Here is a 23,454-nt window from a genome sequence, read left to right as displayed (position 1 = left end):
CAGGAAAAACAGCATTCCTAAACCTAGATTGATACTTCGCAGATTCGTAGAAGCTTAACCCATCCTTTGGGGCATCCGCCCCTACACCTAAGTCTCAGAGTGAGCTTTTTGTAAAATCTGAGGCTAAAATTGGAACCAGGATTATCAGCATTCCTAAACCTAGATTGATACTTCGCAGATTCGTAGAAGCTTAACCCATCCTTTGGGGCATCCGCCCCTACACCTAAGTCTCAGAGTGAGCTTTTTGTGTATGGAGATAAGCTAGATTGATACTTACTGACGAGCAGCTTCTTGCTAGCAGGATGATCGTGGTCTCCGCACTCCATTTTGCTACTGCTGGGTGTGAAGCTTTGTATCTCGTTCAAATCCATGGAGCTGAACACGTTGTTGGGAAAAGAGTACACTCCATTTCTTGCCATATTTTCTGTGAAAAGCATGTATCACGCATATTTATGGGATCAAGCGTGCCGGGAGGCGCGCGAACGTCAAGAGTTCGAAGTAAATTTAAAGCTAAAAGGTTATCTATTTGCTCCTACCGCCTACTCATTGTTGTAGTATCTTCTTTGAAGTGCCTGGGTCGACTTTGCCAACCCACACAACTATTTGGCGCGCACCCCAAGCACTCTGTATACATGAGGTTACATTGCTGCCTCGTAAGGTACTAGAATCGTAATCGTAGAATCGTAATATCGTATGCAATGGAACGGCACCCTTAGCTAGTAGCACATGCCTCATTTTCACCCACTCAAAAGCGTACATAAGTACCACATTCAACTTTTCCCATCTTTGGCATCCTATCATCCTAATATCGGACATTGGGAATCGATATTCAACGGTCAGTGCTGAGGTAACCAAAGCCCGCCATTGCATAAGTATCTCGTACGAATTCATACGGTCCCCTCCTCCAAGTTCAATGTATTTCCAATTGTATTCAACTTAAGTATGCTTGGACTACGGTTCGAAGCTTGGCGTCAGTAAGACCTTCAGGTTGAATGAACTTTAACAAGAATTCAAACTGTTTGGATTATAGGAAACAGTAAGGAATGACGCTAGTTGCCGACCCCACTTGAGTGGGAAAAGGTAAAGAAGAAGAAGAAGAGTAAGGAATGACGCTAGTGCATAGTAGTGAGGCTTATGAGATCATACAGTAGTCCTCTGGCGAACTCTAAAAGACGTTTCCAGGAGGAAAGCTTTGAATAGTTTAAATGTTAAGCCCGGGACATACGCTATAACATGGCTTCCAACTTGATTTTACAAAAGACCGAATTGGGAGACAATGATTTTAAAAGGCAAAATTATGAGACAGGATGTTGTACTTTGTAGATTCATATAAGCTTAACCCATCTTTTGGGGCTGTTGCCCCTACACCAAAGCCTCAGAGTGGGCCTTTTTACTTTCTTTATCCTATAGGTAGTACGGAAAGTAATGTACCTATTCGGGCAAAGTTTTTGTGTACCTATGGCATGTTGTACTTAGCGTGTGATCGTGTGTACTGGGCTTCAACATGATACGCGATCTAAAACGCAATGTATTCATAATGTCAATCAAACTGATTCAGATACACAGTGCATAGTTAATTATTTTATCAACAATGACGTCTTTGTAATCGTAGACAAACCTAGTATATGAGACCTACTGGAATATGAAGATAAAGAGCAAAGTGCAAATATGCCGAGCGTTAATACGCAACTCAATAGTGTAGAGTTGTAGAGCAGTCTAAATTTCCTTCTAATAAAACAGTTAGGAAAAAGTAGGGGATTAAGTAACTATGTACTTAAGTAAAGAAACTTTGGTATTCAATCAATGCCCTCAATTTTCAGAGAAATTCTCCTACGTAGTAATATTTTTAATACGCTAAACAAAAAATATATTGCATCTAAGTACTTCTACATAAGTAATAAGACGAATAAGTATTCACTTACTTGATTATTATTTATTATAATTAATTTATGTATTAATAATCATCATGATCATTGGGTAGGCATAGAAAGGTAGATACCGGATTCCATTCAACCCATTCAATATACCAAGGAACCTAAGGTGCCTCATTAGAAACCTCAGCATAAAGACAGCCTCGGACAACAAAGCGGTGGAAGAACAAAATTAGAATCGAGCTGAATAGAAGTACCATGGGTAAGTACTATGAAGAGAGCTCTAAAACACACAATACCCGACACAAAAGATGCAAGTACCTCGGAAATAATTCCCACACTTGTCCCGAGTAAATGAACTGAAGGTAAGTTCGTAAGATGGGTAGAGCAGGTACCCAGTTAGAAACATACGGGTAGCTACTGAAGTGAAAGAATTGACAGGAAGTCCCATCAACCCATCCCTGTGAGTCCCCCCTCTTCTTACGTCATGTGAAATGAAGTTTCAGGGGTGCCCAGAGTGAAACATGAGGGCTCTCATGTGGGTACTCTTTTAGTGTTAAGAGCAAAAGAGGAATAGAATAATAATAATAATAAGGAGAGGACATAGTATCGACTTACACTAGATATTATCGAAATTTCGTGTCCTGCCCCCCCCTTGCTGAAATCCTGGCTACGCCCTTGCAGACAATAAATAAGATTTACGGGAATTTTATGAAGATTGTGAGTTTCAATAGTAAAATACATAGATACATCGACATCAAAAAAGCTACTTGTGCAATTTTAAATAGCGTGACACCTAAGCATGGCAAAACAGAAAGATCCAACTAAAAAGAGCTACGACATCTACTACGGTTATTTTAAGAGCTACTGACTACTGGTGATAATTTAAAAAAGGCTGCAAATGAAACTACTAAGTTAAAGTGCTCAAAAACGTATTGTGTTATTAGGTTACTTTTTACCATCTGGATTTGGAAATGGTAATTCAGAGGACAGTTACGGCTCATCGAAGAATTTTAATAAATCGAGGAAGGAAAAAGTGAACAAGTCAAAATTACTCGAGATTTTCTGTTTGAAAGCCGTGACCGTCCGACGAACGCCAAGGGAGGCATCGTACTCACTTGATGTAACCTAAGCATGGCAAAACAGAAAGATCCAACTAAAAAGAGCTACGACATCTACTACGGTTATTTTAAGAGCTACTGACTACTGGTGATGATTAAAAAAAAAGCTGCAAATTAAACTACTAAGTTAAAGTGCTCAAAAACGTAGTGTTATTGGGTTACTTTTTACCATTTCCAAATGCAAATTCAGAGGACAGTTACGGCTCATCGAAGAATTTTAATAAATCGAGGGGGGGAAAAGTGAAAAAGTCAAAATTACTCGAGATTTTCTGTTTGAAAGCCGTGACCGTCCGGCGAACGCCAAGGGAGGCATCGTACTCACTTGATGTGTTCAGTTCCCGGTCTGTGCTCAGTCTCAGCAGGAATTGTCCACGGACTTGGCATTGGTATTTTGCCGCTCCTTCGGTTTTCTGAACTTGTCTTCCAAGTAGCCAGGAATCTGCAATGCACGACATAGGGCAAAGCCCGTCACAAAAACCCAAACCCCTGTTACAGGAACGCTAATACTCACCCTCATGGCGGTGAATGCTGGTCCTGGACAGTAATTTTGCTCTTAATTTTGTCGACTAACCCCCGGGCCCCCAAAGTGAGTAAAAACTCCGTTTAAGTTTTATAGTATTGAGTCAGTCATTAGGTTAGGTCAGGACCTACATAACCAAGTAAGAAATAAAGATCTAGAGATCCTAGGTCTACCTAATAATGTTTTGTAAGGACCATATAAATTATTTATTGTTGAGTTTAACCAGAAAAGTGCAGAACCTTCCCGATAGGTTTTAATTAACCAAGCACATTTGTAAAATCGTCGTTCGCGGGGTTGAAAGCACTCCTATTGGCCTACGATTCCTTTGGTTAGGATGTTTCCCACTTCCCTCTGTCAAACCTCTTTAAAATAATGGGGAACTCTTTGTGGAAAACTAACCCAGACCAATACTAGGACAAGGTAAAACTCTTGAATCTAATACCTAATATAAAAATGAATATTTGTGTGTTTGTGTGTGTGTTTGTTCGAACTTTATGCCTGTGCCCTAAATCACCAAAGTATGGAAAAGTATCTTACAAGTGTAATAGCCAATTGAAAAGCAGAATTTTGAATTTGGACCAATCATATCGAAATATGGAATTGTAAATACTTTTCCATACTTTGGTGATTTAGGGCACTGGTTACTGTTTGGACAAATATTTGGCACCAAGACAAATAGTGTGATCCTACCTAAATAAATATGAAGAGAGGAAGGAAGAAGGAGGGGGGGAAAAAGCACCAACATAATTTTGAAATCAGTGTTCGTTTAAATAAATAGGTAGGCGATTTTCTTTGCACGGTGAGTCCCCCCTCTTCTTACGTCATGTGAAATGAAGTTTCAGGGGTGCCCAGAGTGAAACATGAGGGCTCTCATGTGGGTACTCTTTGTTAAGAGCAAAAGAGGAATAGAATATAACCTGTTTATGGGTACTGCCGAAATGAGACTGAAAAGTCCCTTTACTCCTGCAGTCTAAACAAGGTTTTGTTTATGTATGAAGGGGGCCATTGAAAGGAGCGGAGAGCATAGCACATAGAGCATCGAGCAGGAAGAGGGAAGTGACGACTTCAAACCGGATAGAACTGAGAGCAAAAGCTCTCCGCTCCACTCTGTTTGACGTGATATAACATCACTTGAAAGACGTCTATACTGAGAAAGTCGTTGTTGATCGACTAGTTTATACCTAGTGTAGACGCACCTTTGGGTTTTGAGTTCCAGATAATAGTGCGCGTAGGTGAACCTACACCTAAATAATGTGCAAAATCATCATCAAGTAAGTATGTAGGTACATCTGAGTACATAGGTACTTACTTAAGTATAGGTACCTATATTACTTACGTAGGTATACCTATGGTTTATTACTCCTTGCACGCAAAACCAAGATATTCATGGAAAAAAGTCGAGGCTTTGACAACCCCTCTTTTGGACTTGAATTATTCCAGCGCGCTACCCGAGGGTTTCAATTGAAATGTAGTATTGAGTCAGTCATTAGGTTAGGTCAGGACCTACATAACCAAGTAAGAAATAAAGATCTAGAGATCCTAGGTCTACCTAATAATATTTTGTAAGGAGTAGGGAACCCATATAAATTATTTATTGTTGAGTTTAACCAGAAAAGTGCAGAACCTTCCCGATAGGTTTTAATTAACCAAGCACATTTGTAAAATCGTTGTTCGCGAGGTTGAAAGCATTCCTATTGGCCTACTTACGATTCCTTTGGTTAGGATTTTTCCCTTGGCGCGCACCCCAAGCACTCTGTATACATGAGGTTACATTGCTGCCACATAGAATCGTAATATCGTATGCAATGGAACGGCACCCTTAGCTAGTAGCACATGCCTCATTTGATCACCCACTCAAAAGCGTACATAAGTACCACATTCAACTTTTCCCATCTTTGGCATCCTATCATCCTAACATCGGACATTGGGAATTGATATTCAACGGTCAGTGCTGCAAGTAAGTAGGTAGATATTTAGACGATAGTAAAAAAAAAAAACACGATGCCGATACAGATTAGTTGAGTGTTGGTTATTGGATGTAGAGACATAATTTTATTCTTAAACGTACTTACGTCTAAGTAGGCACTCAGACATTAATCATAATTATTATTAAGTATCTCCTTATACTTACTTAAGTACACCTAAGTAAGTATTTACCTAAAGGCATTTAAGGCAAAAAAAAACTTGAGCATTATTCTTCTCTGATCTAGAAATCGTTGAATCTAAGTTATACAATTAAAGGAGTTTTAACAGTAAAGTCCTACTTCAAAAGATCTGTGATGTGTCTGTGTCTGGATAGCTAAAATTGCCCACACCTTTCAGAATTTAACATGAAAGTGTGAACGAGCCCCAACTGTGTCGAAACTAATTGATATTCACAAGACAATAGCATAAAGAAAACAAACGTAACGTGAGTATAGTAATAGGTTAGCACCAAACCATTATGAGAACTTCTTCAGTGTTGTCATTAGTGTACAGGAAAACCACGATGTGTAGGAATAGGAACTAATTCCGGTTAAATCACAATAGGTTTTGCTACTCAAGGGCACCGTAGTTCTGAAGAAGTAAAATATGACAAGAATAGTAATATTTGACGCCAAACAATGATAGGTAGTATTGAGTCAGTCATTAGGTTAGGTCAGGACCTACATAACCAAGTAAGAAATTAAATAAAGATCTAGAGATCCTAGGTCTACCTAATAATGTTTTGTAAGGACCATATAAATTATTTATTGTTGAGTTTAACCAGAAAAGTGCAGAACCTTCCCGATAGGTTTTAATTAACCAAGCACATTATTTGTAAAATCGTCGTTCGCGGGGTTGAAAGCACTCCTATTGGCCTACGATTCCTTTGGTTAGGATTTTTCCTTTGGCGCGCACCCCAAGCACTCTGTATACATGAGGTTACATTGCTGCCTCGTAAGGTACTAGAATCGTAATCGTAGAATCGTAATATCGTATGCAATGGAACGGCACCCTTAGCTAGTAGCACATGACTCATTTGTTCACCCACTCAAAAGCGTAAATAAGTACCACATTCAACTTTTCCCATCTTTGGCATCCTATCATCCTAATATCGGACATTGGGAATCGATATTCAACGGTCAGTGCTGAGGTAACCAAAGCCCGCCATTGCATAAGTATCTCGTACGAATTCATACGGTCCCCTCCTCCAAGTTCAATGTATTTCCAATTGTATTCAACTTAAGTATGCTTGGACTACGGTTCGAAGCTTGGCGTCAGTAAGACCTTCAGGTTGAATGAACTTTAACAAGAATTCAAACTGTTTGGATTATAGGAAACAGTAAGGAATGACGCTAGTTGCCGACCCCACTTGAGTGGGAAAAGGTAAAGAAGAAGAAGAAGCTATTATTAGTTTTGCTGATTGTTAATTTCAATATTCTAGGTATTTGTTCTAATACCTACTTACCTAAACTGTACTAAAAGAAACCAAGTCAATTAGTTATTAAGTAACCTACTACTTAACTCACAGGTCTTTCCACAGGTTGCCTGAATTTGTGTAGATCTATCTATAACCAACCAATCTAATCTTCAATTTACAAAACTAAATGGCCCTGTCTGGACTCAAACCTGGATCTCTTGAATAGATTTCATTTCATACAGTTGACCTTGGAGTGTTTGTAATGGCTCAGTGATTATTCTAAATGTGCAGTCTGCACTATAAAGTGTGAATGTACATCTGTCTACCTGGGTACAGGAAAAATAACACATTACCTAGAGTCCTACACCTATCTACCCTAAATGACCTACCAAATAGTGTGTCTCCCTCAAGTATAGGTACCAATATTACCAATGTATTACCCTACTTAGATGACCTAACAAATAATGTGACTACCTATATTTCTGAGAATTGTTTACCAAGGAAGGGTGCTGGTACTCTTCTCACTCATTGTTTCACAGTTCTTCTTTTTCTGGGAATATTTTGAGAAAATGTGTGTGCAGGATGTACCTTACATCACATTGAAGTGAGGGTCTTTTCCAAGTACCTGGAACCAATTCCTTTTTAAGTATAATATCTAGATATATCTGCCCAATCTGTTAGCTAAGAGCTCTCCTTAGGCTGGATTTCACCAGAATTTCTGAGAATTGTTTACCAAGGAAGGGTGCTGGTACTCTTCTCACTCATTGTTTCACAGTTCTTCTTTTTCTGGGAATATTTTGAGAAAATGTGTGTGCAGGATGTACCTTACATCACATTGAAGTGAGGGTCTTTTCCAAGTACCTGGAACCAATTCCTTTTTGAGTATATCTAGACTGGAACCAATTCCTTTTTGAGTATATCTTGAGATATCTGCCCAATCTGTTAGCTAAGAGCTCACCTTAGGCTGGATTTCACCAGATTTTTTTCAGCACCTAGAAGGCCTGTTAACAGCCAACAGCCTGTCAAAAGTAACTTCTATTTAATTTGTATAGGCTCAACAGGGTTGTTAAGCTAATAGGATGTTAGGAGACAAAAATAAGGATGATGAAACCTTCCTAGACATCTGTTCATTATAGATTTGGTTCATTTTTCTATCAGGCTAATGAAAAGGACAGATTTACCATCATAGGCTGGGGCATATGATCTCATGTTACAGGTGGTTGTTAAGTTTGAGACTGTTTGGGCTAAATTTTGAGAATGCTCAGACCTCAGTGGTGAGAACCACTTGTTACAGTAGGTGGTAGACCCCAGTCGGCTAGATTTTTGCAAATTCAACCCTTAGGAAAAATAGGTTCCGATTTATTACTTCAGTAAGTAGGTAATTATCTACCCAGTCTGGATATGAAATTATGAACTGCTTCCTGAATATCTTCAAAGCTTTTCAAAGAAGCTGGTTATCTTCCAATCTTTGAGAAAGATAAAGTAACAGCTAAGGACACCTAGTAAGTTTATGGGCAAGTCAACTTTCTGCACTAGCATTGCATTCACAATGTCTGTAGTGTGTCTGTTAGTAGGCTTCACTTAGACAACACAGTGCATCGCATGTCGCATGGGTTGCTGTAAATCTTGCTTGAGAAATGGTTCCTCGGTAACACATGACATTATCTCACAAGTCTCATCTCATGGTGTAGCTTGATGAAATAGGCATGCTCAATGGGAAACGTGTATTCTCTGTATAAGAGCTGATATACCCGTTCTTACTAAACCTTATATTTACTATCAATAAATTGTTCCCCGCCAAAAAGTGAAATTGCGAGAACTATAATGGACTTTGATGAGATACTCAAAGTCATTTGAAGAGTGCATCGCATGTCGCATGGGTTGCTGTAAATCTTGCTTGAGAAATGGTTCCTCGGTAACACATGACATTATCTCACAAGTCTCATCTCTTGGTGTAGCTTGATGAAATAGGCATGCTTAATGGGAAACGTGTATTCTCTGTATAAGAGCTGATATATCCGTTCTTACTAAACCTTATATTTACTATCAAATAAATTGTTCCCCGCCAAAAAGTGAAATTGCGAGAACTATATAATGGACTTTGATGAGATACTTAAAGTCATTTGAAGAGCAAAGGAATTCTCATAAAATTTTACATTGAGAAAGCAATGATACAAGACACAAGGGATGTTTCAATAGTATTGGAGGAAGTAAGTTTTTTTACTTGATAAAAAACAGAAGCCCAACGGCATGCTCAATGGGAAACGTGTATTCTCTGTATAAGAGCTGATATACCCGTTCTTACTAAACCTTATATTTACTATCAATAAATTGTCCCCCGCCAAAAAGTGAAATTGCGAGAACTATAATGGACTTTGATGAGATACTTAAAGTCATTTGAAGAGCAAAGGAATTCTCATAAAATTATACATTGAGAAAGCAATGATACAAGACACAAGGGATGTTTCAATAGTATTGGAGGAAGTAAGTTTTTTTACTTGATAAAAAACAGAAGCCCAACAACAATAGGATGGGTGGCGGCATGGATTAGGAATGAAATATTAAGAGTTCCAAAGACGGTAGGTGAATAACAAGGGGGGAGATATCACCATCTGGATACAAAAGATGAAGATTACGATTCCTGGGGTTAGAGTTTTGATTTCCTAATTAAATTTTTGACAGAAGGTAGTGCGTCAGTGAAGATGGCTCATTTTACTATACCTACTCCTTGACTTAACTCCCTCCAAAATTGTTCAATATTTCCGTTGAAACCCAAACTAGGTTGAAGCCCAACAACAATAGGATGGGTGGCGGCATGGATTAGGAATGAAATATTAAGAGTTCCAAAGACGGTAGGTGAATAACAAGGGGGAAGATATCACCATCTGGATACAAAAGATGAAGATTACGATTTCTGGGGTTGGAGTTTTGATTTTCTAATTAAATTTTTGACAGAAGGTAGTGCGTCAGTGAAGACGCCTCATTTTACTATACCTACTCCTTGACTTAACTCCCTCCAAAATTGTTCAATATTTCCGTTGAAACCCAAACTAGGTAGATTTCTGGGGTTGGAGTTTTGATTTTCTAATTAAATTTTTGACAGAAGGTAGTGCGTCAGTGAAGACGCCTCATTTTACTATACCTATTCCTTGACTTAACTCCCTCCAAAATTGTTCAATATTTCCGTTGAAACCCAAACTATGAAACCTTCATGGTTCGTATTAACAAGAACTCTTTTTTGAAAACTCAACAATACTCTTGTCCTCTCTTTTACGAGTATTTTGTACGGAAAGGAAGAATTCAACACGCTTCATGCTTCTGTAGATAATAACAACAGACACTTCAAAACACAATACGATTTTTGATTCAGCTTTAGAAAGGATTATGGAGATTAGTATCTGGCTCGGGGACCGACCAAAGAAGAGATTTTCTGAGTAAAAAATAAAATGAAATTACCCAAGGTTGTAAGAGAGAAAGACATTTTCACACCTTTCTCCTAAATCCTAAAAAGAGCAGACCAACTCGTAAATTTAGTATTAGTACTCTTGGATACCTATAACATGAGTTTCTGTACGTCATTCTTGGAACTCCCTGTATATCCAAGAGAGTCAGTATTGAAGAAGACAGATGACGTATCAATATTTTCTCCACATTCGTTGTTCGTAAAGTTCAATCTAGATTTAGTGTGTGAAGTCTTTTCATGTGAACCGCAGCTTCGTATCAGCATCTTCGCTGGCCGCAGACAAATACAAAGAACTGGATTTCATTTTCATCATTCAAATACCGATCCTTGCATAACAAAACATAATGGCTACGGTTGAAAATATTATAAAGAGTCTGATATCCTCTGTGTGAGATCATTTTAAAGCAAACGAATAGCTGCTGCCTGGATAAAATCTGAGGCTAAAATTGGAACCAGGAAAAACAACATTCCTAAACCTAGATTGATACTTCGCAGATTCGTAGAAGCTTAACCCATCCTTTGGGGCATCCGCCCCTACACCCAAGTCTCAGAGTGAGCTTTTTATGTGTGGAATTCACCTAGATTGATACTTACTGACGAGCAGCTTCTTGCTAGCAGGATGATCGTGACTCTGCAGCACAAACACTCCTGGAATATGAGGACCCAGATTTCATATGAACGTAAGTTTTGGGACGAGAGAAAGAGGGGGCAGACAGACGGAGAATTGATTTGAATATTACAGCTTTCCTATAGTAAGGAAAGTAAAATATCTTAGGTATTTAAGTAACAATATTAAATTTCTGCTACACTATGTGACATCTCCTAAACTATTGGGTAACTTATTGGAGAGCAGGTTGGGAAAAGAGTACACTCCATTTCTTGCCATATTTTCTGTGAAAAGCATGTATCACGCATATTTATGGGATCAAGCGTGCCGGGAGACGCGCGAACCTCAAGAGTTCGAAGTAAAGTTAAAGCTAAAAGGTTATCTATTTGCTCCTACCGCCTACTCATTGTTGTAGTATCTTCTTTGAAGTGCCTGGGTCGACTTTGCCAGCCCACACAACTAATCTGTGCCCATCAATTTGTGGTCAATTATAGTCAACAATGACTTGTCTCTTTTCAGATAGGTTGAATGATCCAAAGATCTCTATTTGGTATAATAATAGTGGCTGTGTTTTACAAGCAATAATTTATTTTGCCCTACAGTGGTAGAAGAAGAAGACAGTGGTAAGTTCTACCCTTAGTAACTTAACCATGGAAAATGGAAAACTCTTACGTATGTTTCTCCAGGTACATTGTACCTTCTTCAAGGTTATCTATTTGCTCCTACCGCCTACTCATTGTTGTAGTATCTTCTTTGAAGTGCCTGGGTCGACTTTGCCAACCCACACAACTAATCTGTGCCCATCAATTTGTGGTCGATTATAGTCAACAATGACTTGTCTCTTTTCAGATAGGTTGAATGATCCAAAGATCTCTATTTGGTATAATAATAGTGGCTGTGATTTACAAACAACAATTTAAGTATTTTGCCCTATAATCGTGAGCTGGTGAGGTCTACCCATAGAATACCACTATGAAGAAGGCATCCAACTTAAGCATGGAAAATGGAAAACTGATACGTACTCGTATGTTCCAGGTACATATTAGTACCTTCTTCAAAATCAAATTTTGTTTTAGCTGTAAGTTACCTGGTTCAACAATGACTTGTCTCTTTTCAGATAGGTTGAATGATCCAAAGATCTCTATTTGGTATAATAATAGTGGCTGTGATTTACAAACAATAATTTAAGTATTTTGCCCTATAGTCGTGAGCTGGTGAGGTCTACCCATAAAATACCACTATGAAGAAGGCATCCAACTTAACCATGGAAAATGGAAAACTGAAACCTACTCGTATGTTACAGGTACATATTAGTACCTTCTTCAAAATCAAATTTTGTTTTAGCTGTGAGTTACCTGGAAGGCTGAACTCGTTCATTCGTACTTACCGATTGGTTCTGTGTGTTTTCTGATGATGATTATGATTATTGGTTTGAGTAGATACTACTTGGATTTAATTTTTGAAGGTTTGGTTTTGTCATGTAATGATTTCAATTGGGAGACATCTGTTTTTTTCTAAATGAACTCCGTATTGTTTTACTATGCTGCTCGATTTTTAAATAAATTTGTTAAAAGTAAACATTGGTGTGTACAAAATTACATTTTCCTATGAAACAAATTAGTGTGATGGACAAATTGGGTTTCAGCCACGGCTAATTTTATTAATGACTGGCTGAACTCATCTTTTCAACCACAAATCTGAGAAATCGTCATTGATTGTTCATCTGACCACACGGACAGAATCATAAGATAGATAGAGATCACCATGAACATGGAACTCTGTGCTCTTTGCAGGTCGCATGGATAAACGGATTATGTTACCGAGACCGACCGCCAGGAACCAGTGTCATGGCATACTATATACTATATGCTAAAATATAGCTACACCATGCGTGTCGATATTAGGTCCTTAGAAAATTGATAAAAAGTTCTCAACAAATCCATAATTATTTTCTTAACGAACTCATACCCAGAATGTCTTCTCTTCATGGACTTGAAACGTGTTTGCTTCTGTTTGGAGTAACTCTCCATAAATAAGGCGGTCTTTCTCTTTCCAAAGAAGATCTTGAGTATCGTGACCATTAGCGGGATCAGTAGTCCGTCGAAGAATGTGTTGATATTTTATTTGATAAGCTACTCATGTACTTAGTTGGAAAACGATTAAGTTGGTCGATGAGTTGGTGATTCCTTCGTAAGGAACTTGAAATGCATAATATACCTAATACGAGTGATTCCATATTTCATCAAACTTCTGGTTGAATACCAAAGAGATTAAAAGAGATTTTTGTATTGAGTCACTCCTCTCCAAGCTTTTCCATCAGTGTACCGTCTCTGCATATGTATTTGTACATATAGCACTAGCACCTACCTTATGTTAAAAGGCTCGAAGATTAGGGTCTGTTTCCTATTTCGAATGTTGTCTTGCCAAATGTCCTGATGTCCGGTAAACAAATGCGCCTTTCGCCCCAACAGACCCTGTATTTGGATGAGCTGGGCTTGAACTCTGTGCTCTTTGCAGGTCGCATGGATAAACGGATTATGTTACCGAGACCGACCGCCAGGAACCAGTGTCATGGCATACTATATGCTAAAATATAGCTACACCTACACCATGCTATAGGCTTGTATAACCATGCTATGAGCTACAATGGAACTCCATGTCACGCGTCGTAGAATGTCCTCATATCAAGTTCTTTAAACTTCTTCATGGCGCGCTTACATGCCACACAAGCTCATTTTACACTGGCTGTGTTTTCTTCCAGTCGTTTAAACAAGACTATAGTCAAGAGTATCTTATACCTTACAGAACATTGCAACTTGGTTAGAACATTTTGTTAGTGATCCTGTTTTTGTGAAGCGTGTGCCATGTACCGTGAATAAGAACCAGGCAAGTTAGTCAACAGTTCAAATTGTTCCTCTCCTTGCCCAAAATTGCCTCGAAAGTTTTTGAGTTCTTCCAAATCAAAAGTACATAATTATTATAATGAACTTCAGGTCTTTAATAAAAGATTGGATTTGGTGTAGTGTACCTTTCAGAATGCTGAGCTGCTTCAGTGCTTCGCTCTAGGCTGTACTGGGAAGTTTTCGAGTCAATCGGAATTCAAATTATCGAAGAGGAAATAAAATGCATTATGGAAACATGAATGATATCGCCCACAACATATACACAATATGGGTATTCTACAGACGACTATTATTTATGGTCCACAACTCCACATTACAAAAAGTAAAAAGAAAAGAAAATAAATGATCTCACACAGAGGATATCAGACTCTTTATAATATTTTCAACCGTAGCCATTATGTTTTGTTATGCAAGGATCGGTATTTGAATGATGAAAATGAAATCCAGTTCTTTGTATTTGTCTGCGGCCAGCGAAGATGCTGATACGAAGCTGCGGTTCACATGAAAAGACTTCACACACTAAATCTAGATTGAACTTTACGAACAACGAATGTGGAGAAAATATTGATACGTCATCTCTCTTCTTCAATACTGACTCTCTTGGATATACAGGGAGTTCCAACAAGAATGACGTACAGAAACTCATGTTATAGGTATCCAAGAGTACTAATACTAAATTTAAGAGTTGGTCTGCTCTTTTTAGGATTTAGGAGAAAGGTGTGAAAATGTCTCTCTCTCTTACAACCTTAGGTAATTTCATTTTATCTTTTGCTCAGAGAATCTCTTCTTTGGTCGGTCCCCGAGCCAGATTCTAATCTCCATAATCCTTTCTAAAACTGCGGTTCACATGAAAAGATTTCACACACTAAATCTAGATTGAACTTTACGAACAACGAATGTGGAGAAAATATTGATACGTCATCTGTCTTCTTCAATACTGACTCTCTTGGATATACAGGGAGTTCCAAGAATGACGTACAGAAACTCATGTTATAGGTATCCAAGAGTACTAATACTAAATTTACGAGTTGGTCTGCTCTTTTTAGGATTTAGGAGAAAGGTGTGAAAATGTCTTTCTCTCTTACAACCTTGGGTAATTTCATTTTATTTTTTACTCAGAAAATCTCTTCTTTGGTCGGTCCCCGAGCCAGATACTAATCTCCATAATCCTTTCTAAAGTTTTTTTTTTTTTTTTTTTTTTTTTTTTTTTAAAGAGGTTTGACAGAGGGAACTGTAACTGTAATTTTATCTTTACATAGGGGAAAGTGGGTAGATACTGATACTAATTTAATAAGTACATACTCCTGTACACCATAATCTCTTAATTGAGGAGGATCAAAATCAATCAACAAGTGATATTTTGTTGATTGATTTTGATTTCATTAATCATGTTAGGAATTAACAATAGTGGGCATGGCTTTAGTCCAGCACGTACAATACAAACAATAAACTTATTTGAAAATCTTCCTTCAAAAAGCTGCAATGCAAGAAAAAAAAAAAAATGCCATTTATTACTGAAATTTCCATAATGCAACATCTTTTTTTTCTATTTCTTCTTAGCACATTTCAATAAAGAAATCATCAAGACATATTTTAAACCATAAATATATAATACAGTCCTTCAATAGAAACTGTTAGCCCTTCACATAATATTAGCACAATATAACTTCAGTGCTTGGACTCAAGCTAGCAGTGAGATCTTTCAGTGCACTTGCCAGTGCTGCTATACAATAGCAGGTTTCTCCACAGAAACATTACCTTGAATATCTCTTAACTAAACAAATAACAAAATCTTTACAACAGTGGAATTTAGGATGCAGCAGCAACCAGAGCCTCGGCTACTTCAACAGCAATCTGTGCTTCTGCCTTGGCAGTCTCAGAGGATGCACTGCTTAGTTCACTTTGGGCTTTGCTTAGAACATCTCGGGCAGCAGAGGCATCTAAACTGTCAACAGGGTGGGCTTCCTCGGCAATGATTTGAACAGATGAATCATCATTGACGGTAATGGTGCCACTGGATACAAAGATTTTCTGTGATGCACCTGAAAAAAGAAAAATTGTGAAAAATGACATTCTTAACATTAAAACACAAGCATGTTCTACTGATCATAAAGCCATGCTCTACCAAAGAGTACAGCCACCCACTATTATTTCCTAATATAATTCCTAGAGTACCATAAATCCCTTAACACTGACAGCCCTTCAATACAAAACTGTTTTAGCTCCTTTCATATTAGCAGAATGGCCACAATGAAACTTCAGTGCTCGGACTCAAGTTAAAATCTCTAGCTTGCAGTGAGATCTTTCTGTGCACTTGCAAGTGCTGCTATACAATAGCAGGTTTCTTGAGAGAGACATTATTACCTTTAATATCTCTTAACTAAACAAATATAACAAAATCTTTACAACAGTGGAATTTAGGATGCAGCAGCAACCAGAGCCTCAGCTACTTCAACAGCAATCTGTGCTTCTGCCTTGGCAGTCTCGGAGGATGCACTGCTCAGTTCACTTTGGGCTTTGCTTAGAACATCTCGGGCAGCAGAGGCATCTAAACTGTCAACAGGGTGGGCTTCCTCGGCAATGATTTGAACAGATGAATCATCATTGACGGTAATGGTGCCACTGGATACAAAGATTTTCTGTGATACACCTGAAAAAAGAAAAATTGTTAAAAATGACGTTATTAACATGAAAACACAAAGGCATGTTCTACTGATCATAAAGCCATGCTCTACCAAAGAGTACACCCACCCACTATTATTTCCTAATATAATTCCTAGAGTACCAAATTTTACTGACCCTGTATTACTTGTTAAGAAAGAAGATAATTTTTAAATATTGAGCATAACCTCCCTAGGGTTACCTACATGCACAACACACTGGATCATACAATCTTTCCCGAGTAGTACTTAAATGATAAGCAAACAATAACAATAGTGTGCAATTATGTATAGATACCTTCATTGCAAACATCACAAAACATTCTTTAAATTTTGAAGTATCTTCTTGAAAACCATTTCTAATAGTTAGTGGTGTATTACCATTGGTGATTGTGAAAGAAGATAATTTTTAAATATTGAGCATAACCTCCCTAGGGTTACCTACATGCACAACACACTGGATCATACAATCTTTCCCGAGTGGTACTTAAATGATAAGCAAACAATAACAATAGTGTGCAATTATGTAGATACCTTCATTGCAAACATCACAAAACATTCTTTAAATTTTGAACTTAGTGGTGTATTACCATTGGTGATTGTGCCGAGACATTGATTACACTTACCTTCAGTTTCATAGACTGTAATGACACCGGGTTTCAGAATGGCCAGGGTGGGGACATGGTTTGGCAGAATACCAAAAGCTCCACTGAAAGAGGGCACATCTACTTGCTTTACATTTTGGTTGGTGTAGAACACTTTATTCCCTGAAGCCAAAGTGAAGTCCATTTGATCAGCATAACCCCGTCTTGCTAATCTGGTTGCAGAGGTGACAAGGCGAGCAGCCATGCGGGAGGACACTTGCTTTACATTTTGGTTGGTGTAGAACACTTTATTCCCTGAAGCCAAAGTGAAGTCCATTTGATCAGCATAACCCCGTCTTGCTACTCTGGTTGCAGAGGTGACAAGGCGAGCAGCCATGCGGGAGGATTTCATGAGGGAAGCCATTCTACACTGAAAAAAGGATGAGTTCTATTTGAAATCCCTTTTGAAACTTGGAAAGATCTACTGAAAAAGATAGATCTTTAAAAAAACTTGAACCAAAATCCTAACCTTTTGCTGGAAAGTCAAAAAGAAAACACCGAAATCAGCTGACCTTGTTTTCTCTTTGGAACACGAGATTGAAAACTTTTTCCTCTTTGTAAATATTTGAACTCTTACGCGCGCATTCAAAAATTCAAATTTTTATGAGGGAAGCCAAATTTTTTTCTCGCTCGGGTTTTGAGGAATGAATTTGAATTTAAAATTTGTAGTAAACTGTGATAGAATAATGGCTTACCTGTTAGAAAATTTGTGTATAAATTTAACAGCAGAATATTGAGATTTGAGAACAGTACGAATACGTGAAATACGTGAATGGTGTTTTGCGTTTTGAGTTGAGCTCAGCGTTGAAGGGGAAGTTGTACGTAATGTAGGGGAATGAATGAACATTTCTCCTCTCTCCAAACTATCCTGTTATCAGTGGCGACTCCGTAGGTATCTATTGGGTACTTTTTCTTCCTCTATTGTTCTCAATGAGATGGCTTTCTATCTGGATAGAATCCGGGTACAGGATCGAGTTATCCTTCAGCGTTGAAGGGGAAGTTGTACGTAATGTAGGGGAATGAATGAACATTTCTCCTCTCTCCAAACTATCCTGTTATCAGTGGCGACTTCGTAGGTATCTATTGGGTACTTTTTCTTCCTCTATTGTTCTCAACGAGATAGCTTTCTACTTTCTATCTGGATAGAATCCGGGTACAGGATCGGATTATCCTCTTTTCTAACTGGGTTCTACCCGGATACAATCCTATTTTGGTTACAAGGGAGGTAATTGAACTTCATTGAGTTTTTACATATAGCAATATTATGTAATACATATTGCTAAATATTAGTAATTACTCATTTCCCCTTCATTTTCATAAGTGGAAGGTCCTCATCGATTCTTCTGTGATAAGTCACCTATTCGCGGTTTGCTCGTGGTATTTGTGGTTGGCTCGCGGTATCTGCGGTTGTTCGCGGTATTCGCGGTTTATTCTTATTAGTAATTATTATTAATAACGGAAGTAGAGTACCTTCCTATTAAGAGACCTTACTTGTTTAGCCACGAAGCCAGGTAATCCCTTCGTTATGAAATTCGGTACCTCATTTCCTCAACACCTGGCTTGTCATAGTTTGATCCGATCCCTAATATTTCCAAAGGGTCTAATTTTCTAGTACCTTAAAGGTACGTTTTGTACAAACCTGCAAACCCTATCAGTTTGCAGATGTTCGTAATACCTTGTTTATCAGTTTATTAGTGTCTACCTTTTTTAGGTAGCATCCCTATGGGTACTTTGTTTATAGTCAAGTAGATAATAATTCGCTATTATAAGGCTTCTATTACACCCTTCAATGAGTTCTTTTATATCTAGTGACTGTTCTAGTAGCGAGGGAGGACACAATTATTTCTCTTATCAAAAACAGTCATGTAAGTGCTAGGTCGCGGGTTCGATATCCGCCCGGGCGGTCTTTATTTAAAATGAGGTTCGTTCGTGGAACGGCTGGTTTTCTCCTACCCTGTCCTCTTTCTCCTCTTTGGGGACGATAAGACCTCCGTTGTTACAGTTTTCTCTGTCATTAAACCAGTCTAGTTAATCATTGACGGTAGGCTTACAGACGGGAAGTCAGCAACGACCAGGTTTGCCTGGTTCATAACTCTACTTTAACGGCGCTCGCGCTCAGGCGTAGGACATCTTTGGATGGTCTTTATCCGAGTTCTAATGAAAATGACGGCGATTTTAATTTTAATTAAATTTAAGCACCTACTTACTCTTCTTTACTTTCCTTTTATATTTCATTTTATTTTTATTTTATTTTATTTTTTCCTACTGTATTTGATTGTTGTTTATGTTTGTTTAGTTTTAGTGTATTTTTCTATTGTCATTTTTGTATAAAGGGTTAGTCCCGTAAATAAATAAATTAAATATTTCATTCCAATCTTCTTTTTACTTTTTGCTTTCAGATGTTGCCCATGTTGAACAACAATGTGTCAGCATGTGATGACTTCCGAGAGTACGCGTGCGGTAGTTGGCTCAAAAACAACCATGTCCCTCTGCAGCACAAACACTCCTGGAATATGAGGACCCAGATTTCATATGAACGTAAGTTTTGGGACGAGAGAAAGAGGGGGCAGACAGAGGGAGAACTGATTTGAATACTGCAGCTTTCCTATAGTAAGGAAAGTAAAATATCTTAGGTATTTAAGTAACAATATTAAATTTCTAGTACACTATGTGACATCTCCTAAACTATTGGGTAACTTATTGGGGAGCAGAGGATTGAGCAAGAAATTGGATGAAAGGGAGAGTTGGGTTTTGTACCTCTCATAGAACAAAGATTAACTTTGAAATTTCTATCAGCTAAATTGCAGTTTTGAACTGTGAAACCAACCTTATTGGCTACGGGAGTATACCTAGGGACTTTTCAGTCCTATTCCAGCAGGATAAACAAGGTATATTCTAAAACCATGAAACCCTGTTTCGTGTTAGTATAGGCCGTGCGGCTCGGCACTTCGAACTAGCGTTCGCGCTCCTCTCGGCACACTTGATTTTATTTTATCTCACGGCAGTGACTTGGTTCGTATTACAGAGAAGCAAAAGATCCGAGATCTCATCGTGACCAGACCATGGTCTCCTACTCTAGCTGATGCTGCTAATGTTCAGTGGAAACTCAAGACGTTCTTTGATTCCTGTATGGACGTGGAAAGTATCGAATCCGATGGACACAAACCTCTGACCAAAGTATTCACTGATGTGGGTAAGTACTTCCTTTACTAGCATTTAAATAGGGGTCTTTTCTGACGAAATTTCTGTATGTGGAGTCCAGTAGGACTGTTGCACCCATGACGTAGGACGTTTTGTGTATCGAATCCGATGGACACAAACCTCTGACCAAAGTATTCACTGATGTGGGTAAGTACTTCCTTTACTAGCATTTAAATGTGGGTCTTTTCTGACGAAATTTCTGTGTGTGGAGTCCAGTAGGACTGTTGCACCCATGACGTAGGACGTCTTGCGGCTGGCTCTCCCCCGAACTACGCAACTTTATTCTGCAAAAGGTAAAATCATAGCAGCCTAGTTAGCTTAGAGCCTCAGACCATGGTGTCAGCCTAGTTATCTTGGAGCTTGGAGGATAGCGTGTCTAGGTTAGCAGATAACCTGTAAGCGCTAGGCCGATTCATGCCCGCGGTGGATTTAATCCTAAACAAATAAGAGTCGGCGTTTTTCGTCAACCTCTCAATCAGCCCTAGGGTGATTACTTTGGCCTGACATTTGGTTTTGGCTACAAATTTTACGAGTGGATGTCTTTCGCACTCGAACTTTTGGTAATTCTCAATTTCTCATCATCATTGGTTAACAGCCGAGGGGCTGGTTTGCAGCAGTACGCCATGATTCTCGATCTTCTGCTTTCCTCTTCAGGTCGTAGTATGTCGTCACGTTCATGTCTCTCATGATCTGCTTTATGTAGTCGAGGGGTGGCCTTCCAACTGTATTAGTGTCTTCTATCATCCCCTCTATTACTCTCGCAGTTAGAGTTCCTTAGCAAAGGAAATTTTAGGCTGGAATGCTCTCTGTTTAAAGTCTCTCAGCCAGACTAGGCTGGTCTACTCCCTGTTCAAGGTGGAGGAGCCACACCAATTTTGAGTATGATAATATTGATTGTTCATCTGACCACACGGACAGAATCATGAGATAGATAGAGATATCACCATGAACATGGTAGGTACATAATGGTAAAACAGCAAATTTAATAGATTCCATGTAGGTAGTTTATTAATGACTGGCTGAACTCATCTTTTCAACCACATTTTCTGAGAAATCGTCATTGATTGTTCATCTGACCACACGGACAGAATCATGAGATAGATAGAGATATCACCATGAACATGGTAGGTACATAATGGTAAAACAGCAGATTTAATAGATTCCTTGTAGGTACCAAGTTCTTCAGAAGCGCATTGCATGTATACCTGTATAGTCAGAATATAAATCCCATGTTCGTGGTAAAACAACATGAAGGGTTCTATTTTTATATCAGTAGTACCTACCTACACAGACGGGCCAGACCTACTGTTTGCTTACTATCAGTAGAAAATGATCGTAATGAACTTCAAACTAATGAGCTCCAAATGTTTGACAAAGTGCAAACAAATACCCCCTTCCAAATCCAGGCCAGGGCTTACTTAAGTAGTCGGAACTACACAGGTTCAATCTGTACTAATCCGAATGGATAAACCCTCCCCTAATTCCCCTGACGGTAAACACTCGTAACAAAATATATTATGTACTTTGAAGATCTGGTACATTTACCGTATCGAATCCGATGGACACAAACCTCTGACCAAAGTATTCACTGATGTGGGTAAGTACTTCCTTTACTAGCATTTAAATGTGGGTCTATTCTGACGAAATTTCTGTGTGTGGAGTCCAGTAGGGCTGTTGCACCCATGACGTAGGACGTTTTGCACCCATGCTTCCTATTCTACAGGATAAGTAGAATAGAAAGCAACCTCCGTGTACAAGTGGGTATCACACTTGCGCTTGTACACCGGAGGTCCCGGGTTCTTTTCCGGCGAGGTCGAAGTTTTTCGGCTCTTACATTTACATCGTTAAAAACTGAACCAAACATGAGATTTAAGTCTGACTGTGCACAGTATGCGTCTGTAGCACTTGGTGGGATCAAGGCCTTGAACTTATTGACTTACAAAACGAATGTGAAAGGAGTGGTTCAAAAACCGCGCTAGGGTGAGGTATCTGATTTTAATACTTGTATGAAATGGTAATATTTTAGTCTTGTGTAGGTACTAGTCTGAATTGGAATTGTGTTATCAATTTTATCTTCACTCAGGGGAAAGTGGGTAGATTATGGTACTAATTTAATAAGTACATTTGGGCATTTGGGCCAGAAATTTGGGCTTTCGGCTCTCTGCTCAAAATCCTCGTGAGGACAATTGAGTAGTTACTGAAATACGTAAATAAGGATGAAATTCCATGCAACAGCTTGGATTGAACAGGAGCCTTCCTGTTTGCTTAGCAAGTGCATTGACCACTACTCCACCGATGCAGATTAATTTCATTTTCGTTTTGTTCTAGGTGGTTGGACCATACAGAGCGGGAAGTTAGCAACCAACATGTACTCCTGGGATCCCAAACGCTCTGACGTCTTGCACCCATGCTTCCTATTCTACAGGATAAGTAGAATAGGAAGCAACCTCCGTGTCCAAGTGGGTATCACACTTGCGCTTGCACACCGGAGGTCCCAGGTTCTTTTCCGGCGAGGTCGAAGTTTTTCGGTTCTCTGCTCAAAATCCTCGTGAGGACAATTGAGTAGTTACTGAAATACATAAATAAGGATGAAATTCTATGCAACAGCTTGGATTGAACCGGAGCCCTCCTGTTTGCCTAGCAAGTGCATTGACCACTACTCCACGATGCAGATATTAATTTAATTTTCGTTGTCTTCTAGGTGGTTGGACCATACAGAGCGGGAAGTTAGCAACCAACATGTACTCCTGGGATCCCAAACGCTCCCTAGTCAAGGTTCATGCAGAACACGGTGGTACTCCGTACTTGAAAGTGGACGTGGTACCAGATCCAAGTGATGCCCTGCAGAACATCATTCGGGTGTCCCCGGCTGGACTCGGCTTGCCCGATAGAAACTTCTACTTCATTGAGGATCAATATAATTCACCGGTAAGCAAAAACGTGAAAACACACTGCCACACGTCACGTGAGCTCATATGGAGTCTGAAAGATGTAGTTTAAAGTTTTCCCAGAATGTTGTAGGTGTAGGTAATCTCGTTCAGGACAGCTATACTACTATCACGTCTCGTGAGCTCACGTTTCT

The 23,454-nt window shown here is 38.9% G+C and overlaps 3 protein-coding genes across 4 annotated transcripts in view; 1 reads left to right on the top strand and 2 right to left on the bottom strand.

The window, feature by feature from the left end:
- The window catches only part of LOC103511459 (Y-box-binding protein 2-B-like), a 22,168-nt gene extending 9,525 nt beyond the window's left edge, over window positions 1-12,643 (bottom strand). Inside the window, exons 1-2 of the mRNA XM_008476182.3 lie at window positions 12,352-12,643; window positions 278-424 (exon numbers count right to left, since the gene is read on the bottom strand). Of these exons, the coding sequence (XP_008474404.1) occupies window positions 278-419 (142 nt within the window). The 5' untranslated portion in view covers window positions 420-424; window positions 12,352-12,643. The remainder of the gene's footprint in view (window positions 1-277; window positions 425-12,351) is intronic.
- LOC103511474 (protein gone early) overlaps window positions 1-23,454 on the top strand; it is a 56,098-nt gene that overhangs the window by 22,094 nt on the left and 10,550 nt on the right. The window contains exons 4-6 of the mRNA XM_026825215.1: window positions 19,571-19,709; window positions 20,197-20,364; window positions 23,074-23,300. Of these exons, the coding sequence (XP_026681016.1) occupies window positions 19,571-19,709; window positions 20,197-20,364; window positions 23,074-23,300 (534 nt within the window). The remainder of the gene's footprint in view (window positions 1-19,570; window positions 19,710-20,196; window positions 20,365-23,073; window positions 23,301-23,454) is intronic.
- On the bottom strand, window positions 15,379-17,974 carry LOC103511460 (ATP synthase subunit delta, mitochondrial). Of its 2 annotated transcripts, XM_008476183.2 has the most exons (3): window positions 17,867-17,974; window positions 17,154-17,541; window positions 16,065-16,517 (listed from the first exon to the last, which is right to left on the bottom strand). In XM_008476183.2, the coding sequence occupies exons 2-3, from the start codon at window positions 17,533-17,535 to the stop codon at window positions 16,285-16,287; spliced, it is 615 nt and encodes a 204-aa protein (XP_008474405.2). In that variant the 5' UTR covers window positions 17,536-17,541; window positions 17,867-17,974; the 3' UTR covers window positions 16,065-16,284. The 2 variants fall into 2 exon arrangements, with proteins under 2 accessions (XP_026681030.1, XP_008474405.2); XM_026825229.1 differs by lacking the exons at window positions 16,065-16,517; window positions 17,867-17,974 and adding an exon at window positions 15,379-15,909 and having other exon boundaries at window positions 17,154-17,680.

Source organism: Diaphorina citri, unplaced genomic scaffold (assembly GCF_000475195.1).
Source record: "Diaphorina citri unplaced genomic scaffold, Diaci psyllid genome assembly version 1.1 scaffold717, whole genome shotgun sequence".
NCBI classification, from domain to species: Eukaryota; Metazoa; Arthropoda; class Insecta; order Hemiptera; family Psyllidae; genus Diaphorina; species Diaphorina citri.
The sequence above is the reverse complement of the archived record's forward strand: the minus strand, read 5'-3'. Positions and strand labels throughout refer to the sequence as shown.